Source organism: Onychomys torridus, chromosome 9, assembly GCF_903995425.1.
Source record: "Onychomys torridus chromosome 9, mOncTor1.1, whole genome shotgun sequence".
NCBI classification, from domain to species: Eukaryota; Metazoa; Chordata; class Mammalia; order Rodentia; family Cricetidae; genus Onychomys; species Onychomys torridus.
The window spans coordinates 23,187,768-23,210,534 of record NC_050451.1 but is presented as its reverse complement, the minus strand read 5'-3'; the positions used below and the strand labels follow the sequence as shown (position 1 = coordinate 23,210,534).

Genomic DNA, 22,767 nt, shown 5'->3' with positions numbered 1-22,767 from the left:
TGTCCTTATGTAAGATAAACATTCAACCTCGCAGGGTGCCCTCAATATCTACAGATGGTTTTGGATGCAGCAGCCAGGAGGTAGGAAGCCTGTGCCAGGTCCCCCATTGACGTGTTCAGATGGGTCTAGGACCTGGGCACAGAGAGTTAAACCCTAAATTAGCCATGAGTTAATATATGCAGCCCTGATCAGCCCGCCTTGCTCTCAGTGCTCCCCTCCCCAAGTCTCCCCTTCTTCTTTACAACCCCCACCCCTCACTTAGAGGCGACAGCATAAGAAATTAAACACTTGTGGGTTCATTCGAAAGAGTGAATGAAATTGAATAAGCTCTCAGTACTTGAGGCGCACAGCAAGCGCCTGAATGGGACAAGCCTCCGAGGTTGAATGGAGTGTCTTTTGGGACCAATTTGTCTCTTTTCACTCTTTCTTCTCCTCTCTTTGCTGACAGATGCACAAAGGCGGAACTGCGCCGTGCAGCTTAGCCGCATGCACCCGCAGCAGCTGTTACTTTTGTGGAGCGAGTTAATCAAGCAAATGCCACCATACCCCACTTCTATAAGGAACAACATGTTATAGACAGGAGTCTTGCTAGAAAGAGACTTTAACTTTGATTGGCTTGGTCCCCCCCCAAAGATTTTCTCCCTTCCCCCAAAAAAGGGAAGTGGGGAGGGGAGACTTAATCCAAGTCAAGGACTTGGCTACAAAAAAATCTTAGATTTAATAATAATATTGTACATGAGGCCAAAGACTCATTTTTATTTATTTGTTTGTTTGTTTTTTCATCATATTGAGGGCTGCTATGATCTGGTTTTGTTTTTGTTTTGTTTTGTTTCTTTTCTTTTTTAGGTGTGTAAGCTATTGTTAGCATTGGGCTATTAGATTTCATCACTTAAGTTATAAAAAGAAAAGCAGAGGGCAGAAAATAGTACTATGCTATGGATGTCTTGGATTAATTTGGCTCTCTTTTCCTTTAAAAAGCAGGTCATGTTATTTACGTATTTCTTTTGATACACCTCCTTGCCTGGCCAAGCTTACAAAGACCAGGCTAAATACATAATGACGTCTCTTTGTACATCTTGCCTTAGCTAGTTCTTTAGATGAATGCCCAAATTTATTTCTAATGTGCACCAACAAATGTACACAGGCTCCATCTCTCTAATTCAGTGGAGCCAAGTAGGAAGCCTTTGAAAGAATTCCCTCACGTTTCTATCCACATCCTCTGCTCCGCAGTCAATGCTATTTGGTGGCCTTGGGAAACCACAGGCAAGGCATGAGTTTCAATAACTGTGCATAGTGCTGACCTCAGCTGTTGCCCCACTCCCTACCCACTTGGAAAACTGAATGCTCAAAGCAGACATATTTTGAATAAACAAACTCTTTAGGAACAATGTATTTAGACCACTTTCCTCTGGTCAGGGGATTTGCCACATGGAAGAGTTGGCTGAGAGCTATCTCTCTGAGAAGCTCAGGAAAGCTGTAAGACAAACCAGACACTCCCTCCTTCTCACTCATTTTCCTCCTTCCTTCCTCCCCCTCCCCCATCACCTTGTCACATTGTTTATTGTAAGCTTTGGTTAGAAATAAATCAAGGCAGGACTTGGGCGACACCTGATCGCAAATTTTCACACTGCTGACATTGTAGGCATTATTGGATAATGGCCATGTACTGATTAAGTTGTAGCCTCATTTCTATTACACAGGGATTGTATAACCATAGTATTCTGTAATTTTGGATTACATTTTCCTGTCCTGTAAAGTATTGCTAATCTGTGAAACCTTATCTCACCATCGAACACTTTTAGCTATGTAGGTACGTTAAAAGAATCAACAAGGCCTTGTAGGAAAATCTTGGGTATTGTTGCTTAATAATACCACTGTGTCAAGCTTTACTTAGGGAACTCAAGCTGCTAGGGCAAACCACTTATCAACTGTCTGGGATGTAATGGTTTTGTGTTACCATTGCCTTCTCGCCAGTAACACACAGGACCTTATTCTTGTGATATAAAAGATCTTACATAGAATGCACAGGGAGATACAGACTGAAAGCTGAAACCCACCCCTTCATCGGGCCTGGGTAGAAAGGGCTTTGTAGCACATATGGTGTGAGATTTCTCATGGTGCTCAAGCTCCCCTCAGCTCATCACAGTGGTCCTGTATGGGAGCACCCATCTTTGGGCCCAGATTTACTTCTGTTCGTAGACTTGAACTTAAGGACAATATCCTCATACTTGGGAGGAGACCTTCCCTGGTGGGAGTGAATTCTTTAAGGAGAATCTCTCTGATTAGCTATGAATCTCCTATCATTGTTGTGGACAAACAATGACTAACAACCATGACTACCCAGAGGGTCATCAATCGCCATTTTCTCTGTGCACCGCAGTGACACCATGTAGGTTACATAGGTTTCGGGGATGAATCTCAGGTTGCCCGGCTTTTCAGGCAGTAAGACCTGCTGAGCCATCTGTCTGTCCTCTTTTTTTTTTTTTTCTTTTTCCCTAAGACACCATGGTTATTAGGTATCATCTCTCTGGGTCAGAAAGGAAGGTGTTAGGTCTAGGGTAGACCACTTCCCAAGAGTCTAAATTTGGTGAAGTCGGTTTACCACCCAGGAGTTCAAATTCCTAACCATAAAATCTATCTCCCAAGGAAGTCATGGGACTCACAAGCTTTCAAGAGCCCAGGAGAGGGCTTGGGCAGAGGTAGCAGACAAGGAGCACTCAGCTAGACTAGCATTATCTTCAACAAATGCAAATTATCTATGATAAGAGCCCACAGAGGGACCCCCACTGCTGTTAGGAGAATTTAAAAGAAATAGTATCTCTAACAAACAGTATGGTTGTTTTCAACACACCATGAAGAAAAAAAACCTCTAAGTAATGTCATCATCAAGACAGCCATTTGTTGGAACTTTTGATTAATTGGGGCCTTTACCCTGTTTGTACTTGATCTTTTAGGAGAAACCTGCCCTTTTCTCCCCACCCCCTCAATGTCCTGACAGAGACTGAGAAGTACTAAGAGTGAGTTTTAGGCACTGGAGCCTGGTCTTGCTAAGGCACCTAACGTGAGAGAGAGCACTGTGCACAGAGCCAGGGAACATCCTAGCAGCCCGGCTCTGGGTAGCTCACTCCTTGTACATCTTTGCAATCAGAGAGTGACACCCAGGGACAAGTACCATAAGAAAAGCAGACTCAGAAATGATTGTGGGACAGAGAAGGTGCTCCTGCTTCAAACACACAGGAAGGCAGAAAACAGAAGTAAGACAGAAAGGCAGAAAGGGTCTCCAGAGCGGCTGAAGCAGGAAAGGCTCTCAAAGGAATCTTCAAGTAACTAGAGCCAATGGTGGCCTGGTGACCACTAGGGGCTGGCGAGGCAGCCTCATGGTCGGAATCACAAACTCTGGCACATGGTGGAAGGAGGGAGCTGGCATCTGTAAGTTGATCTCTGATTTTCACATGTGTGCACCCCCACAGCAAATGAATAAACAGATAAGTAAATGGGCTAAAGGTTCATTTCCCACTAAATTAATCAGAACACTGTATTTGGAATTAAAGATGATTGTAAAAAAAAATCGATAATTATATCCTTGAAAGGTTTAATGACTATTTTCAAGCTAGAGTTGGAAATAGAATAGAAAGTGCACTTGAAAGAGGACACAAGATACTGCAAGCAGACTAAGACAGGGACTCATCGGTCCCTGCTCACCAAGTGAGTGCCCAGTCTACATGCCGACTCCTGACTTTGTCCGCAGGCCTGCGAGCGGCTCTGGCTATCTTGGTGGCTCCGGGACTGAGACCTGACTCAAGGCAAGGGATTGAGCTTTTTGTTTCTGGGACTTTGACTAAGTTAATTCTGGACCTGGGATTTCCTGTCTTGAAATGAAAATAATGGTATTTTTTATCTCTTCCCAATGTTGCTACAGGGGAAAAGGATAAGAAGTTGTCTTTCAGATTGCAAGGTATGATTGGTATGAACAGCGATTAGAAATGAAAATATCCTTTGGCATCTTTCATCCTAAAAATCTGGATCCATTAGCTTTGGAACTATTGATATTTGAGTAGATAAACCTAGGGTGTGGTGGGGAGTGGGACTTTTACTATCTGCCCATTAGAGGGCAGTAGCACCCCTACCCCATGCTATCCAATGTGTGCTGGGAACAAAATCACCGGTAGTGGAGAACTGGTCCTCAAAGCTAGCTATTCTCGGCCAGATCCACCCCTTAGAGCTCACTCTCAAAACTGACTCTTCAGCCCCATCAGCCTTAGACCATGGACACAGGACGTCTGGTAGAGAGCTACTATGAGAAAATGGCTAAAATGGGAACAGTATAAGGCAGTCTATAGCCTAGTTCTGAATAAAGAGCACATGCTAAAAGACAAAACAATGCATTTTAATTAAAATGCCAGGCTTTGGGGTAAATGGAACAGCCAACACCTGCAAAGAAGATATCCACAACCTTGGCCAGAGCCATCATGATTCAATGAAGTTAACTTGTGCGTGTTCTGAAAGAATCTCTCCACAAAACAGTGTGAGGCGATCACTTGGTCAGCAAACTGCTTGTTTACAAGCATAAGGGCCTAAGTGTGAAGAACCGCATGCAAGTTTTACCTTATACTTCCATTTGCAATGAACACACATATATACACACTTGTACACTTGTAAACCTGCACATAGAAACACTTGCATGCTCACTCACATTTTCTCTAGGCCAGGTTTATAGGGTTCGTAAGGATGCAGGGGTGGCTGGATGTGGTGGCGTTTGTCACCCATCAGTTGAGAAGGGGAGGCAACATTAGGCTGGCCTACGTGTTAATACCCTACCTCACAAAACAAAATAAAGCTGAAAAGTTGCGGAGGTGGGGAGTCCAAGACACCGTAAATGGAACAATGCTTCCTTGTTTAATGTTTGAGCACAGACTTCCGCCTATCCTCTGCCCCAATCCTGGGCATGTGTAGATCCAGCTCGGGCCCTGCGCTTTCTGTGGCCCCTGTCCCTTTCATCAAAATGGATTTGTTGTTGCTAGAGATGGAACCCAGAACTTCACATATACTCTAGGCAAGTGCTCTACATGCCCATCCCTCAGTCATGTGGCTGGATTCTTGCAGCACAGCTGGGCTCTTGCTACTTGCTGTCATCTGTTGTTTACAGATGCCAAGCTACATAGCCAAGGGTATGGGTTGGTTTCTGGCTGTGAAGCCACCAATACCAAGAGTGCTAGGAAAGACTCCCAGGGCCATTTCTGTGAGGTATGCCCCAGGGTCTGTGCTTAACAGACGCTGTCTTGCTCAGTTCTCTGAATCCAGAGAGTGGGGGTCCATTTATTAAAACCACATTTTTACAGAAGAGGAAATGGGCCTGACTGTAAAGTTTGTGTTCGCAATGCCTTCACGATAAAAAGGGACTAGCTCCCCCCAGATGTGATGGGTCCTTCAAGCCAAGCGCTGGAGCTCCATGGAAACCACACAAGGGCAAGGGCCAAGTTCAAGTGAGAAAGTTAAGTGCTAAGGATCCTTCGGTGTTTATTTTTTAGTCTTTAAAAGGATGGCCTATGATGAAAGTTGTTGAAAGGACTTTTGAGACAACTTTTTGAGATATCTGCCAGGTAAGGCATTCTTAGAGTTTTTTGGTGATGAAATGGCCAGAGACAATGCTAATAACTTATATAAACTCAAAACTCCAACAGCCCAAATTATTAAGACAAAGGATTTATGTGGGCAGAGGCATCAATCAGAGCAGGCTTTTATTTTAATTAATTAATTATTAATTCTCTGCACTGTGGACACTGTCCATGGGGGTAGTTTTGTATTATGGGGTGAGTCTGTGCTGTGAGCAACACAGATGTTTAGCTGCATCTCTGACTTCTGACCTCTGCCCACTACAAACCATTACATCCCCAAACTCCAAGGTAAGAGAGTAGAAAATGGCTTGAGATATGGACAACTGTGCTCTGCAGAACTAAACTACACCAGAAGGAAATGCTGATTTAGTTCTCTCTGAAGAAGAAGCCCTGAAGAACTAGGATTTCTCCATCTCAGAGTGAGTTCCTAGGTCAAACATATATTTTCTGAACAAAAAAAGGGGAGATTTCCTTAAAAGGTAATTTAGTGGATTTAATTAGAAAACAATTCATGCGTTTAACACTGCCGATCTTTCTTTCATTTACTGTGTGCATGTGCATTTACTGCGTGTGTCAGCACAGGTACACATGCCCTGCACTTGACGGAGCATGTGCTGGGGTCAGAGGACAACGTGTAGGATGGGTTTTCTCCTTCTACCATGTGGGATGTGGGATGTAGGGTGTGGGGTGTGGGGTGTGGTGTGTGGGGTGTGGGATGTGGGATGATGTGGGATGTGGGGTATGGGGTGTGGGATGTGGGATGATGTGGGATGTGGGGTGTGGGGTGTGGGATGTGGGATGATGTGGGATGTGGGGTGTGGGGTGTGGGGTGTGGGATATGGCATGATGTGGGGTGTGGGATGTGGGATGATGTGGGATGTGGGGTATGGGGTGTGGGATGATGTGGGGTGTAGGGTGTGGGATGTGGGGTGTGGGGTATGGGGTGTGGGATGTGGGATGATGTGGGATGTGGGGTGTGGGGTATGGGATGTGGGATGATGTGGGATGTGGGGTGTGGGGTGTGGGATGTGGAATGTGGGATGATGTGGGATGTGGGGTGTGTGGTATGGGATGATGTGGAGTGTGTGGTATGTGGTGTGTGATGATGAGGGGTGTGGGGTGTGGGATGTGAGGTGTGGGGTATGGGGTTTGGAGTGTGGGGTGTGGGATGTGGGGTGTGGTGTGTGGTTGGGATATATATATATATATATATATATATATATATATATATATATATATTTCAAGACAGGGTTTCTCTGTGTACCTTTGTTGCCTATTCTGGATCTCACTCTGTAGACCAGGCTGTCCTCGAACTCACTGAGATCTGCCTGGCTCTACCTCCTGAGTGCTGGGATTAAAGGCGTGCATCACCACCTCCTGGCACCACCAATATTTTTGGAAGGTGGAACAGAGCATACCAGAGGCATTATATGTAGTAGCGGTAAACATTGGTTTACAAGCTGTGTGTGTGTGTGTCCCTATGCTGCTTATACTAGAATGCAAAGTTACATTTAAAAAAAAAATCTTGTTGTATTGTGTGTGTGTGAGATGTATGCATGCTAGGTGGAGTACTCTACCATTGTGTAAAATTTGCTTCTTCCTTGGAGGTGAGAGAAAATAAGTTTGGAAATCACTGGGTTTACTCAATAACTTTTTGAACTTTGGTTTGTATTTGAAAAAACAGAAGATACTGGTTGAGTGCAGCTAGGCTTAAGGCTGAAATCAAGCAGCTTCTACAATGTCCCAGTGGTGCTGAGGCTGAAGATCACTGACTATACTCTGAATGCCAAGAACCTAGAGATGATGTTTCATATTCTATCATTAAGGATAAAATTAGAGAGCTGATGTGGTGGCTCATGCCTGTGGTCTATAATCCCAGAACTTAGAAGGCAAAGGCAGAAGCATTGCTGAAACGTAGAGGCCAACCTAGTCCAGGCAAGTTTCAGGCCAGCCAGGGCAGTATAGGGAGAGCCTGCCTCACAAAATCCCCAGACAATCCCAAGGAAACAAAGAATAACAAAACACACAACAAGCTTTGAGCAATGTTGCTGACTTGGGGCCTGATAGTAAAACCTTGAACCACGAGCCTTTGCCTTTATGAGGCCTGGCAGGGAGAAAGACAATCCACTGGTTATTAGCGAGAAATATTAACTTACTGTATCTTGTCTACTTCCATAGAATGCAGTATTTGTTCCACAAAATGTACCTTGGTTACTCTGTATCCTTGAGTGTGCATGTATATGCCTGTATGTGTACACTTGTGCATGAGTAACATGCTTAGGAATGTAACTTCCAGCTTCCATGCCACAAGTTTGCTATAAGAAAATGAGAGAAACCTTTTCTAAGACACAAAAGTATTGTGCAGGTCATGTTAACACGGATACTGTGACCTTAATGTAATAGAGCAATCAGCCTGGCTTCTTAGGATGATTAATGGAACATTCTCCTCTGGAAAAGAAAACAAATTAACTGTCTTCACCAAATGTCTCCTGGAATAGAGAAAGCTGTTCTCATAAAGACAATCAGCTAAACTCTTTATAGTACACGGGCTCCAGAGAAATTAAATAGAAGATTTATTTGCCCTACAGTAAATAAGATTTATTTCAATGGATGGCCTTGGAAGGAAGTAGCTAGATCTAGAAGTCCTATTTCAAGATATGCTATTGCAATGTAAATCTGTCAGGATGCTAGCAAAGAAACCATCAACACTCGATTCCTTTTGGAGAAAGATCTCCCATTTTATATAATTAATCTGAATCTACTAGTGTTCCTCTATCTTTTCTATGTGCAAGCCTGCTGAAACCTCAAGCCACCCAGCATGGAAAGAGGAATGCCCATGTCCTCTTGGGATAGAAATATGTTTTAAGGACTGGGCTGTAGTTAGTGGTAGAGTGCATGCCTCACGCACAAGGCTCTGGACTCTATCCCCAACACTGAGAAATGACTTTCTGTACCTATGAATCCAATTTCAAAGAAATCAATGACCATTATTTTATTGTTATTGTGTATTATGGAGGTCACAGAGTAAGGGAGAACTTATATTTGCATAAGAAATTAATTGCAACAGGGACTAGAGCTATCATAAACATCCTCCTACTTTCTCCATCCCTTTCATCTTAGTAGAGCTCACTTCTATCATTTAAAAAAAAAAAAGGAATCTCTACCAGTAGAGGTTTATTCCATTGGCTAAAGACCTGGTTAAAACTACACATATTGCAAGAAGGGCAGGAACACAAGCCAATCTGTGCAAAGCAGATGTACATAATGGGAGATAAAGAAAGCTTGAAGTTACTGTGTGACTGGGACTGGGAGGGTGGCTGGGAGAATAGACTTTTGAAGATGAATTGAGGTTTGTTTTTTAATAATTTAAACATGTATGCTTAGTACAGTTTTTTAGCTATGATAACTCACCCCCTTAAAGATAAATATATAATATGTATATGCATATGTACACATTCTGTTTTTTACTTAGTATATAGTACATGTATGTTCACAAATATTCACATACAACACACCTGTTGTATGTTTTGTGTAAGAGGCAAAATTAATTACTAATCAAGGAGAGAGGTGTGTGCAACTTCTTTTCTTTCCCTATCCTCTGCCCACTCCTGCATCCTTCTTGGAAAATGTGTCTCTTACAAGTCCCTAATGCATGGCTGAGGTCATGTTGCAAACACCAGAATCTATTTTGGGGCTCAAAGCCAGTACAACTAATGGAAGAGTCAACTGTGTCTCCTTCCTTGCCTGGGTCATGGATCTATTTCCCAGTTTGGGCATATATAATCACATAGGACATAAAGGGTGGCCCAGCAAACGGGTGCACATGATCTTTGGACTTGTAATTGAGGGCAAAAGAGGAAAGGCAACAATTCGAATTAAATGTGACCTGAAAAGTATGGAAAAGTGCAACATCAGCCTGACATGGAGGCTTCATTTCAGACTGGTAACCTCAAAGAAAATCTGAGAATTAACTAAGAAACCTTTCTAATGTTATAGACTTAACCTACATCAAATTTACCAGTTCCATACTTCATGGGAGTAGTCATAATGACTTAAGAAGTACCAGACCATGGGACAGGAAGAAGGCTCAATTGGTAAAGTGGTTGCCATTATGCAAGTGAGTTGGACCCCAGAAGGCACATTAAAAACTGTATGTGGTGTGAGTGATTTGTGCCTGTAATTCCACAGGTCGGGGGTCAGAAGGAGAAGAATCCCCGAGGCTCACAGGCTAGCAGTCTTGCTGAACTGGACTGCTGCAGTTTTAGCAGAGACCATGTCTTAAAGAAGAAGAGGTGAGCCATTGTGGGAGACATCAGATACCAACTTCTGGCCTCCACACATGGGTACATACACTCATGCTGATCCCTGCACCACAGAATTACCAGGCCATGTCCTCAGATTCATCCATCCAGCTCAGATGTAGGCATGTGTTCCATGAAATGCAGCCCTGTGCCCAATGCCTGGCTGGCTTGTGCCATGGCCTTTGAGCTGCTCTTGCAGCTCAGCCTCCCCCCCCCCCACGCCCCCGCTTTAAAACTGGCTTCAGAGATTCATATGCAGAGAACAGCTTTTTGAAAAAACCTGGTTTCTGCTAAGTTACTAATTATGCTTAAGAGAACTACTTGGTTGAATTCAGCTTGATTTTTTCCCCCTCAACAAATCAGTTCTATGTTTAGACGGTAATAAACTCCTCCAGTCTGCAGAGCAATTGGCACAGTGGTCCCTCTACCAAGTCGGGAGCATGGAAAGAGGGCCAGTGCTGGTTGAAAAGAAATGTACGTGACATCACACGCAGCCTTGCCCGCACATGGTGTTGGCATTGGAGCCCGGTTCGCACAAACTTCTTACAAAGAATATTAGGGGGGCAAGTGAGGAATTCTGAATACAGACAGCATATTAGGGGAACACTTATTGTCATGGAACTCAAGAGACCTTTAACTTAAACAAAGCAATTTTTGCTTACTTCTTTTGGAAAAATGCACACAATAAATGTAACTAGGAAAAACTGAAAGGGAGAATATTCAGCTGGCCGTCTCTGGGTTCTGGGAACATATTATCCCAAAGTTCTTAGTTTTCTTTAACCATGTTTTCTAAATGTTTACAGTGTATACACACTGCATTCTAACAACCAGGTATTCATTACTTCTTCCCTTCTCTGCTAAAACAACCTTCCTGAAGGCTGCAAGGCCAGTTGAGCGCTGTTACGTCACCACAGTTTTGTTGATGGGGTTAACACCAGCTCAGTTCTGAACCACCTGAGTGCACAAGGGGTACTGAGAGACCGTGCTACCAACATGATGAGAAAGTGTGTTCAAGACTGCGGGTGCAGCTCAGTGGAAGAACACTTATGAGCAAGTGCAAAGCCCGGCACTAGGAAGAGCTTGAATTTTAAACTGGTACAACTCTAAGAAGCCAGTTTGTGTACAGAGGGGGGTATTGAACTTAGAGAGGAAACCCCGAGGCCTCTGTCCCACTCTGGCTAACTTCTGAGCATCATTCTTGATTATCAGTATTCTGCCTGCTTTTGAAATGTGTTTTAGCAAAGTAAGAAATAGCCAGGTTACTCTACAACAAGGAATATAAGCAAGCTTGACTTTAACTTCTTAAGCAATAGAGAGTTGCTTACACACCTCAGAACAGGTGTGGAGTTTGGTTTAGCAAGACAGAGAATCCAAGAAAAGGGTTTCCATTTCAATCTTGAAGATGAAAATAATGAGTGTGGTAGTGAACACTTACCAAATGCTTCCTTAGATCCGGATGCTGCACATGGTCATGGCTCCCACTCGCCTAACAGTGCCCGAGGAAGCTTCTGCTTTTATCACCCCTGTTACCTAGGTGAAGGCTCTGAGAGATTAAGTACCTCATCTAAAGTCTTGCAGACCAGGTCTGAAGGGCCAGGGGCAGGGCCCCTGGTCATGACACTGTAACTCCCGTGCAGGGCACCAAGGTGGCTATTGCTAACAGCAGAGAGAACTTACCCTCCCAGTGTCTAGAAGGTCACACACCTTGATGTTCTCTATTCAGACCTGAAGCCTGCAGCCTATGGAACTGGCGAATGTGCCCCAGCTCTCCCCCTGCCTACTTGGAAGCGATTTCTTTCATCTGGCAGTTGGAGGCATACCTTATGGATTTAGTAACGTAACATTGTAGCCTGTCTTCAGTCCGTACTTCCTGGAGCAGCATGATTCCTATTTTGATTGATATATATTCACACATACAGGCCCTTATAATTTAATAAGGTTATTAAAACAAGGTTTTCAGTAGATTTATACATAAATCCAGCAAGCATATTTTAATAGGCAGAGGGTTCACATTTCAAATTACCGCTGTAGAGGGAAATGTTCACACCCAGTTATTGTGCTGCCACAGAAAGTGAACAAATACGCGGTTTGAAAATGGAACAGCAAATCAAAATCTGTGCAAGGCAGAGAATGCCAGGCGGCATATCCCTCTGAATCTGTCCACACTGCCTGATTAAGCTCTTACAAGGCTGTGTGGTAAGGGGCCTTTTCCTGATCTGATAACTGCCAGGGAGAAGCCAAATGCAGAGTCTATCTGTAAATGCTTAATCCCCCAGAAGGCAGATTAAGTGTATAATTGACCTAGATAATCCATGTATCATCTCTAGTCAAATGTTCCCCAGGCCTGGTTCACAGTGACGCGGGGCCTGCGGAGGAAGGCTGGAGCCAGTGCGGCATTGCTACCAGTGTGGACTCCGTCCAAGTTTGAGATGGCTTTTTAATCATTCCTCCCTGAGCCTGTGAGGTTTAAGCAGATGAACCCACCCTAAGCACATCTCTTTTAATCCTGATTTTCTTCTCAGTCTGTGTCTTCAAGAAGTACAAGGAGGAAAGAAAATAAATTAATTTTCGTCCAGACCTTGAACTCTTAGGTGCTTCTCTTGGTGATCTGGTGTCTAATTTCAGAGAGCTTTCTTTTTTCTTTTTTTCTTTTTTTGGTTTTGTTTTGTTTTGAGGGAATGTTGAATTAATCACCAGAGAAGGAGGAAAAGAAAAGCCATCTGCATGATTTACGGACACTCCAGTTGGAACTCACTCTCCTCAAGCTATTTCTCTCTTTGAGCTCCCTTCCTTAGCCGCTGTTTTCAGAACATGGAGCTTATTGCAATCGGGGTTTTGTTTTTTGTTTTTATAAAGCATCGGTAACTGACAAGGAGGCAAAGCTTCCACTCAAGTCTTAGAGCAATGTGATCTTCCTTTAAAATTCAGCTCCACTGATATGCCTGAAATTCACTGTGATATGTATGTATCATGATGTTCACTTGATTGAAATGTCTAGATATTTTGTTCCTAAATATTAAAATCTTATTTTCAGCAAGTGAAAACATTATAATTGTGCTTCTTTTTTTTCTCTGAAAGATAAAAAAGGCAGATAAAATGTTCATTTGTACATCTAAAATACCATGGGGAATGGCTCGGGGTTTTCTTTCTCATCAGAACATTGCTTGGATTAATGAAGTCCCTTTTAAAGGTATATTATTAAACAAGCACTGTTGGTACTTTATAGAAGAACTATATACACCAAACATGTTAATAAACAGGGAAACTTTGACTGAAAAAAATGTAAATATCTGCTTAGGCAATATTATGTCTAAACGCATTTCCTAAAAAACAAACAAACAAACAAACAAAAAACCCTACAGAATGCCTGATTTTAAAAAAATGGAGATGAATTTGGAAAATCTGTTTTTCAGTTACATAATAAAATAGATATAAAATGCAGAGCATCAAATATAGAGCCCCAAATGCTATGCTGATAATCTCCCACAAGCACCCTCTTCCAGCCAAAAGTACAGTGATAAGGCAGAGAAAAAACTAGCTCAGAAATCACCGGAGAGGGAACTTGTTAAAACAAAATAAGCCATTAAATGACCAGCAAGGACCCCAGAATTCTTACAGACAAACACATCAATTCTTACAGACAAATACATCGAAAGCCATCCTGCCTTCCTGCAGGCAGAGCAGCCGGGGGAAAGAAACAATACAGAACGAACTCAAGGGATTTACCACGCGAAGAAAGCTAAGACTTGAAACATGGTTAAAACAACAAAAACTCCCAGGCCATGCCTCTGAAGTGACAGATGCCAGCAGGAACAGAAGACCAGAGAACGACAGGGCAGTCGGAACCAACAACCCCAAACAACAAACAATCTCAGAGATACAGTTTTTTCTTCATTCAAAAATGCTAATTTTCTATTATTCATTTCTGCCATTTATCAAAATGCAACAATTTGGGAGAGAAAGCACTCAGATCAACAAGTATTTCTCAATAGATTTCTGCCAATTGTTTAGGAAGCTGACCCAGGCCCTCCATCATTAGAGCGTGGGGTCCAAAGACTTCACTGCAGTAAGAACTGGGGGACGGCAGCGTTCAGGGACCCCTCTGCCTCGATATTCCCAGGTTAGCTCACTGGACACAAGAATTTTACAGAGCATGAATGCAAAAGAAATAAACACCATGCTTGAGGAAACAGAAGCCAAAAATAATCAAACATGTTGGTAATCTGATGATTTGCTGCTAGATTATAGAAAAACAGTAAGTACTGAATTAAATTACTGAAGCTGCATGGTAATGAAGCTTTTGGGAAGCTCTGGGTTTTTAAATGACAAATGTTTTAAATCCATGACAGATTCAACAACTCTATAAATTTTATATTATTTATTTATTTATTTTTGTATCACATCAGTTAGGTTGCCTAGCACCAATGAATTCTGTAAATTAGGGGACCAGGTTGTTTGGAGAGTAATAAAGTAAATGGCCAAGAAGCTTTTAAAAGGTGTTTTTTTTGTTTTTTTGTCCCTAGGAGGTTGGGGTGAAGTGCATAGAATGGTTATCATGGTTAGAATGGTAAAATCACATGCTCCAAAGAGGGAAGTGAAGACTGTTGGGAAAAGAAAATTGGGCAATGTGAAACTAAACGTGTGTGTGTGTGTGTGTGTGTGTGTGTGTGTGTGTGTGTGTGTGTGTGTGTGGCTTCTCAGGTTCACCATGCCATCGACGCTGGCTCAGTGGACTACTACACGAGGCTGGATGTACTTGTGAATATTTGAAAGGACCACCCCCATCATACACCCAGAGACAGAACTTGCTTTTGTAAAGTATATTCTTAGAAATATTTCTTTTAATGATTGATTCACATTAAGGCCCAGAGGGCTGGCATGTGCTTATGTTCCTCTAGGTAGACAAGTCCATTTCCCCTCTATGCCAGACAAGGGTCCCTTTGAACTTCTGAATGAAGATTTGGTTGCAACTCCCTTACAAAGAGCATTTCCCACTCAAATGACCATTTGCCTCCTAGCCTTCAACAGGAATACCTTCAAACAAATTTTTCTCCTTGCACTTGTAATTTAAAAAAGAAGTAAGAAGGGTGGGTTATTTGTCAATGAAGAGACAGGCCAATCACAGATTAAACATCAAATTCAGTACTAGATGTTTTAAAGTTTCAGGGATCATAGGTTATTAGCACACACATTCATACAGGAACACACACACGCATGTACACACATACATACATACAACACACACAAACACACATATACACAGCACATACATAGTGAACGCTTGCGCGCGCACACACACACACACACACACACACACACACACACACACACACATCACATCACAAAACCAAAAACCAGAAGATACCGATCAAAGGAGAAAACCAGGCAACCCAGGCATTGAAAAGAGCAATCCACAAGCTTCTTGAGAATTTGTAGTTTGGAACTGAATTCAGTGGAGATGGGCAGAATCCACACCCTAGGCATAGACCTGAGGATGATGCCCGTCTGTTTTCAATGCCTATTGGATGGGCAACAGTGCCCCAAACAGACTGGGCTTAGGACTTTCATAGAGGCACGCATGCAGCGGTGGGGAGGCCCCACTGGTGAGCTTTATGCATGTATGAGGCATTCTCGGTGGATGTGGGTCATGCTAGAAGATGTACACAGGAAGATTATTTGATTCTAATTCATGCCACTTGATATAATGTGATAAAACATTTGACATGAGAGATAAGTTCCATTTTTATCTGAGAGAGGGCGAGTGGGAATTAAAAAGTAACAAGGGTTTTGTCAAAGGAAGTGATGCAGGGGAGAGGGGTGGGGAGCAGAGAACAGAGGTGATGGGAAAAGGAAGAGGGAAAGGGACAGAAAGGAGGCTTTTGAGCACACTGCGAAAGCCAATGAGCTGGAAGACAAAGCGTGGAGAGTCGGAAGCTGCAGAATCTGAAAGCAGTGCCAACAATGAGCTCATTTAGCTATGGGACAAAAACACACAAAACACAGCGTAAACTGGCGAACACAATTACAGGAAAAATATAGAAACAAGGGTTCCACAGTGGAGCAAAACATTAGTGTTCAGGCTGGCACTAAAAACACAACAACCTGGAGAGGAGGAGTTGACGTTTCACGGGGCAGAAGTAGTCCGCACAGTGACAGTGGCAGGGAGAGCAGGACACCAGCCCCAAGGCACTCTGGCTGGGTATCCACAGGGAGGCCCAGGAAATGAGAAGCAATATACCTGGGCACATGAACTAATTCTATCTGCTTTGGTTTCAGACAGGCAGACAGTTTGAGACCAACGCAGATTCCTTTGACTTCAGTGGCTTATTTGCAGTGGTACTAAGTCTTTCTGAGAGCCACTCACCCACAGAAGCCTGCATTTTCTGTTTTGGTTTGGATTAATGTGGCTTTCACTGGATTTACCCACTTCTACTGAGGTAGGTGGATAGACAGGAAGCACCATGGATTACAAAAGAAATTGACCAAGCGACTCACATATAAGCCTTTGGCAACACCCAGGGTAGAGGATGTCTTGTCTTTCAGAAGTCCCAACACGTTGGAAGACATAATAATGTGACATTTACTGCACATCTGCATGCCACAGCTGGCATCAAGGAGGCACTACCCCTAGGATAGGGGTGCTGGCCTCAGCATCCCCAATGGGAACATGTCCCTTACACAAGGCCAGATTGCAAGAAGGAGGACGGGGATGGAAGGTCTTTGCCAGTTCAAGGAATCTGCCTTGCCAGCTCCATGCAGAAAATGACTGCTTGCCAGGAGGCCGTGTGCTGTCCACATATCACACAGACTGGGACTCAGACAGCCACACCAGGAGTGGGTTCAGAACAGACACGACAGTTAGGAGCCTAAGGCAGCGGGAGAGGAAGAGCTTCTCTTTGAATCAGGACCAATCCATTTTCTCAAAATGTGACTTATCCCCTGTCTCTCATTTTGTCACATTTTGGAGGGTCTCCTCCTTGGGCTGCAAGGAGGAGAAGGCATGTACTTACATCAAATAACCTTTCTATATACATCTCCTCATTGACCTTATCACGAAGGACATCCTGGGAGTGGCGGACGAAAGTCACGTAGGCGTCGGCCACATCCATGCCGGGTTTCTGCAAAGAAACGGAAAGATATGAAAAGACTTTTCAGACCTCAGTGATTACTGTCGGCCTGCCGCCCTTTCCTCTCCCCGCGCCCCCTGCACACTTGCTCTGCTGTTATGAACCCATTGTTCAGTTCTGGACCGGGAGAAATTGATGCTAGACCCTCACGCTTTTTAGAAGACAGGAATAGAATGTTATAGGGACTTTTATATTATCTTTTTTTTTTTTTTCCCTTAGAAAGCTTAGCTGATGACCAAAATTCTGGATCACCCAGGGGCATTCGTTAGCTTTGCTTTAGACCACAGTTAAAAACAAACAAACAAAAACATCCAAAACTGTCTTCTACTATTTTCCTCCTTTCTCTCTGTAAAACAAAATAGAGAAAGTACTTCAGAAATCCTCTGTCAATGACTAGTCCCTTCAATTCAAGACCGTTTCAAGGGGAGTTCAGGCTGAGAATATCTGGTGAGTATTTGTGTCTACTTTGCTCAGAAAAGACCCTCAGCCATTTGTCCTTGCCTTCCAATGCAGCCTGGAAATCTAGGGATGGAAAAAGATGAATGAATGAATGAATGAATAAATGAATGAAAGAAAGTCAGGGAAAGGGGGGTTGGTTTTTAAATTAATCAGATTTTCTGGAAAGGTAGGCAGGTGGTTCATCCAGTAGTTAGAAAATGATTTATTGTGAAAAAATAAAATACAAAAAAGAAGAAAAAAAAACCCAAACAGAATGTACACTGCTTGAGATGTCAAAAATCAAAGTTATCTCCAAAGAAACCCATTAAAACACTGTAATGTGGGTCATTAGGAGAGCTGCCATAAACCTCTTAAATTTCTACAGTAGACTTGCATGTTTGCTAATAACTAAAAAGATTAGTTTCCATCACTGTGATTTACCTTAGATCACAAAGTATCATTTCGCTATAAGCCGTGCCTGTCAGGCACTGCAAATTGAAGTTAGTTAACACTTGCGTGTAATTTCCAGGGTGAAAATGAGGGAGGTCTGGAAGCAGTAGGACTGTTTTTTCCCCCAGATACAAAGCTTACAATTATCAAGCAAAGGGCCAATGCTTGGCCCCCAGGATGCTAGTAACATTTCCTAACACATGCTGAAACAATGACAAGGTATTAATTTGAAAAACAATGAGAGACACCCCAAAGCCACAGTATCAAATGTTACACTTCCAAGCAATTTTCAGCAAATGGATAGAGCAGTTTCCGTGATGGTCCCATAATTGTACCAGTTTTGTGATACGAAACAATAGCAGTTCTCCAATGAGATGGAAGTAATTGCCATTTGTTCTACATCTCTCCTCTCTCTGGCAGCTGTACATCAAAAGACATTCTTAGTAGGGATGGGGATCCTCACCCGGGGAACCTGGGAAATTCATTATTATTGTTTCCTGGGTACATCTTAGAGGTAAGATGAAGTCAAGTCAGATGGGGCAGCCTCTTTATAAGTTATTGTGTTAGGAACAAGTCTTTACAATGCTGATATCCTCAGCATTCCTTCCTTTTGGTAAAGCTCATTTCCTTAAAAGGACATGCATTTGATGTGTAAAAACTCATGATTTTAAAAAATCAAATTGGTTTCTTTCTTTTTTGAGACAGGATTTCTCCATGTAGCTCTGGTTATCCTGGAACTCACTCTGTAGAACAGTTTGGCCTTGAACTCAGAGATCCACCTATCTCTGCCTCCTGAGTGCTAAGATCAAAGGTGTGCACCACCACCACCACCACCACCACCAGGCTTATTGATTTATGTATTTATCTATCAGCATACCATTTACCAAGAGTTGATAGGGTGTCATGTATTAATTTTGGAGTTTTATCTGCTTTTTCCTTCTAGAACATAAGCTCTGTGAAGAGCAGAACTCTGATTCTTAGTACACAGGGATGATGTCAGGTACTCAGTAAATATTTGCAGGATAAAAAAATTTATGAATGAATGACCAGATCCTCTAGTAACCTCCCTTTTAGAGCTCTTCATTCTACTGTATGGATTATTACTCCATCCCATGTTGGAGCTCTGCAAATCATTTGAACATCTATGGCCTTAGTTACAGAGCCACAGAGTAGGATTAATATCTATATGACCTTCAAGGATTATGACTAGCAGCTATAATAATGTATAGAAAAATGTCTTGAAAGCCATACATTGCAATATAAATCTGAACTGCTATGATCCCCTCTCCTTGATATTTAGACTCAGAAAGGAAAAGGAGACTTGATGGAGACAGGCACAAGGGAAGTCTCTGCACATGAGTTCTCTTTCTCCTGCTCACCAGAGCCTTCCTTTGATGTGAGTATCACACCTGATTCAGGCAAGTCTGGCTACCATCTCTTGATGGACTGGGAATAGAGAAGAGGGAAGAAGGGGATGTCTGAGAATAGTGTGCTAATGAGAGAGTGCTATTCTGGTAGGACGGACAGCCACATCAGACACTTATGCTCATCAACTGTTGGTTGTTGGTGTTCATGGGGGAAAAGGGAGCTGTTCCTACACCAGGAGAACTTGCAGGGAGAAGACAAGCAGTCATCCTGGTGAATGTTGAGTTACTTAGAAAAGATTGAGTTACAATCAGGACATCATTTAAAATAGCAGGGGTACAAAGGGCAGGAAGGATGTGTGATATATTGTAAGTAGACTTCCCATGAGAACAGCTGAGATCAAAACCACTGGTAGATAAGAAAACTGATGTGTGTTTGTTACAAGCTGAAAAGCGTACCCGACTGAACAACTGATGTTAGCTCTGTCCCCTCATGGTAGGATCAGCCTTTGGGTGATGGCTTTAGATATGGCTAGGATAGACTGACAGAATGTAACACAGACTTTGGAAAACATCTAAACAAATACACAAAGATAATTGTAGAGCTGACTCTACCACACGTGGAAGACATACTTTAGAAGTAAGGTGCCCTGCGGACTAGGCAAAACATGGCATACTCATCTTAGCTTGTCTCTACCACATAGGCAGGGAATATAAACTCCAGTTTTTGGCATGTTAATCAAGCTTTTAGTATGAGTGCCAAAGAAGGGTTAAACTCTAGATTTAAGAAAGAGAAATGCGCTGAATTATGGGGAGTAGTGTCTTTCTGCTAGTGGTACTCAGAGGAAAATCTCTGTGATCATGAACTCCTGGTCCCCACATGGGACTAAAAAACTGCGTCTGAAACCTCACAGTACAACATAAAGAGTTCAGAGCTAGGCAGGACTTAAGGTGATCATATTCAGGTGACAAAGGCTCCAGAAAGCTTTATAGCAATGGATGCCTGGTTTCACAGAATCTGTTTTAATTTGTCTTCCAAGTGACCCAGGAAAAAACACAAAAACAAAACCCCCAAACCCAAACTCTCTAGGTGTTCCAGGTCAGTAACTATTGATTTAGCCTAGTTTTCATATTTTTACAGAAGAATAGGAAAGACATTTTAGAAAGAGATTTTAAAGGCTCCACCCAAGGGCTACTAAAATTAGAACCTCTGGGTTGGACAAGTGTTGGAAATTTAAGATAATGTATTCAAACAATGCCCAAAGTCTTGCCATGTCTTACTGCTGTACATCTTGGTATGGCTACCAGTGACTAAAATAGGTAAGTGTGGTATGCCAGTGAACTGGTTCTTCAAAAAAGCCCCAAACCTATGCACCCAAGCACCCAACCTACCAACCTACCAACCCCTTTATTTGTACTGCTTTCCAGTTTCCAAGGTATAAATACTACTAGAAGGCTGATTTTGCGCACATTGTCTTTTGGAACTAAAGCAGATGGGCTCTACTATTAACTAGCACTCCTGACTCTTCCTTGCCTACTTCCTGCCCAGGTGGCCTTGGGCATACTATTTAACCTTCTAGGTACTTCAGTTTCCTCTTCTATTGAACAGGATGAAATGAATGACAGCCTCTTAGAGGACCATCTTCAAAAGTCAATGATTATTTACTATATGTAAATACTATATATACATATGTATATTGTGTGGCATCAATATCTATGGACTTAGTTATACTACTTAGTATACTGTTACTGGCTGTTAAAGTATACATTTCATCAGTTTACTTTCAAAGTGTAGCATTATTCTAAGCCATAAACAACTGGCACAATCATGAGTTTGGTTTACTAATCATATTCTTTTTTAATGGTAGAATAATTACTCAATTATCCAAGCATGTGTCTATGCATTAACTAAACTCATCTTGTAGTGTGGCAGAGTATTTAAGCACACAGTGTGAAGTATGAGCATTATTGCTGTCATCTGCCTGGCTCTTCTAGAGCAAGTGAGCCTCCATTTCAATTTTCCCATCTCTGAAGTAGAGAAGTTACAAAGATTAAATGTTAAAGGGCTTAAAACAAGGCTGGGCATTTGGTTGCTCAGAACACTTGGCTGCAGTGGTTACGATCACACTCTGTGTCAACAATGGTAGACAAACCATATTGGGGGCCATGTTGTGTCCTTCTCTTCAGCTCCTTTGGAAAGGGAAACTCTGCCAGGTCATTTTTTGTTCTTCTGTATCCTCAAGTTCCTAATATAGCACCATCAGTCTACAAGTGTCTTCTTGATTACTGATCACAGAGAACTCTCACTAGTATTAAGTCCATTTTACCCCATCTTCAGAATAAAGCTGGACCTGGCCTGTGGGAATTGTTAGGCTGAGGCATAAAAGATCGACAATAGTGAGTCCTTTCTGACTTTTCTAAAATGCTGCTCTCGTGGCTTGATGCTGATGCTAAATCCAATCTCTTTATATATTGGGCCTTGCCTGAATAGTGTTCCTATCTGATTGCCTCTCTACACCTACAGACAACAGATCTCTGTGCAGGAGCTCAGCATGTCTACTTCTGACACTCATAAAGCCCATTGGTGGGCAGGGCTAAGGCTGCAGATCCATGCATCCTTTGCTCTGGGCATCATCACACCCTGGAAGGCCCTTTGCTGCTGCATGAATATCTAGTGAGGGCCTGGTAGGGGTTGTGTGAGTTCCCCACATGTAGCACTATTTATGTACGTAGCACACCTAAGTGTGAGGGATCTCCACTGTAAAGATGGAAAAGCTTGGCCAGAGCCTCCACATCAAGGGAGAGTTTTTACTTTGGAACTTAAAGAGTAAATTGCTTCATTTCTCTCCTTGTTGTGCTTGTGTGGGCCTTTTCTCTTCTCCATTCTTCTGCCTACAGGAGGAGTGGGGTCCCTTGATGAGAAGTATTGTATAAATTCAAACATAATTACTGATTGTACATTCTTTCATTAAACAAACAAAATGCATGTTAATGTAACATTCACTCCAATTTTCCATTTTTGTCTTCCTTTGAGAAATAAAGCAATAAACCATTACACACTTAGATTCCTGGGGAAATGAATTTAAATGTTAATACAAATCCTTTTAGAAAAAAACAAATTTTCACAAATAAGTATTTGAACAAGGAGGGTACTTAACCACGTTCAGAATGAGGCTCGTTCAGTACCAGCCCCCCGTGACTGTTGAGATAAGCCCCTAAATTTAATATTTTCTAATAGACCCACACCTCTTTTGTTAGAAATGAAGAAACAGCATCATTTCCTCCCCCTTATTGGAATATATTTAAAATCTCTCCAATTTTATTTTGCTAATAGGCAGGGCAAAGTCTGTCTATAAATGTCTTCTGATTTATCTCAGGTAATCCTACACTTTAGCATCCATGTGTAGTACTTAACCTCAATTTAAATGTAAATTTTGGGCAACTTCAAGTGCCTTCTCTGTGAACTTTGAGG

At 42.4% G+C, this 22,767-nt stretch overlaps 1 protein-coding gene across 20 annotated transcripts in view; it reads right to left on the bottom strand.

Moving 5' to 3' along the window:
- The window catches only part of Cadps (calcium dependent secretion activator), a 457,300-nt gene that overhangs the window by 20,878 nt on the left and 413,655 nt on the right, over nucleotides 1–22,767 (bottom strand). For all 20 annotated transcript variants that reach the window (XM_036199648.1, XM_036199650.1, XM_036199649.1 and 17 more), the window contains one exon: nucleotides 16,927–17,034. In XM_036199648.1, the coding sequence (XP_036055541.1) occupies nucleotides 16,927–17,034 (108 nt within the window). The remainder of the gene's footprint in view (nucleotides 1–16,926; nucleotides 17,035–22,767) is intronic.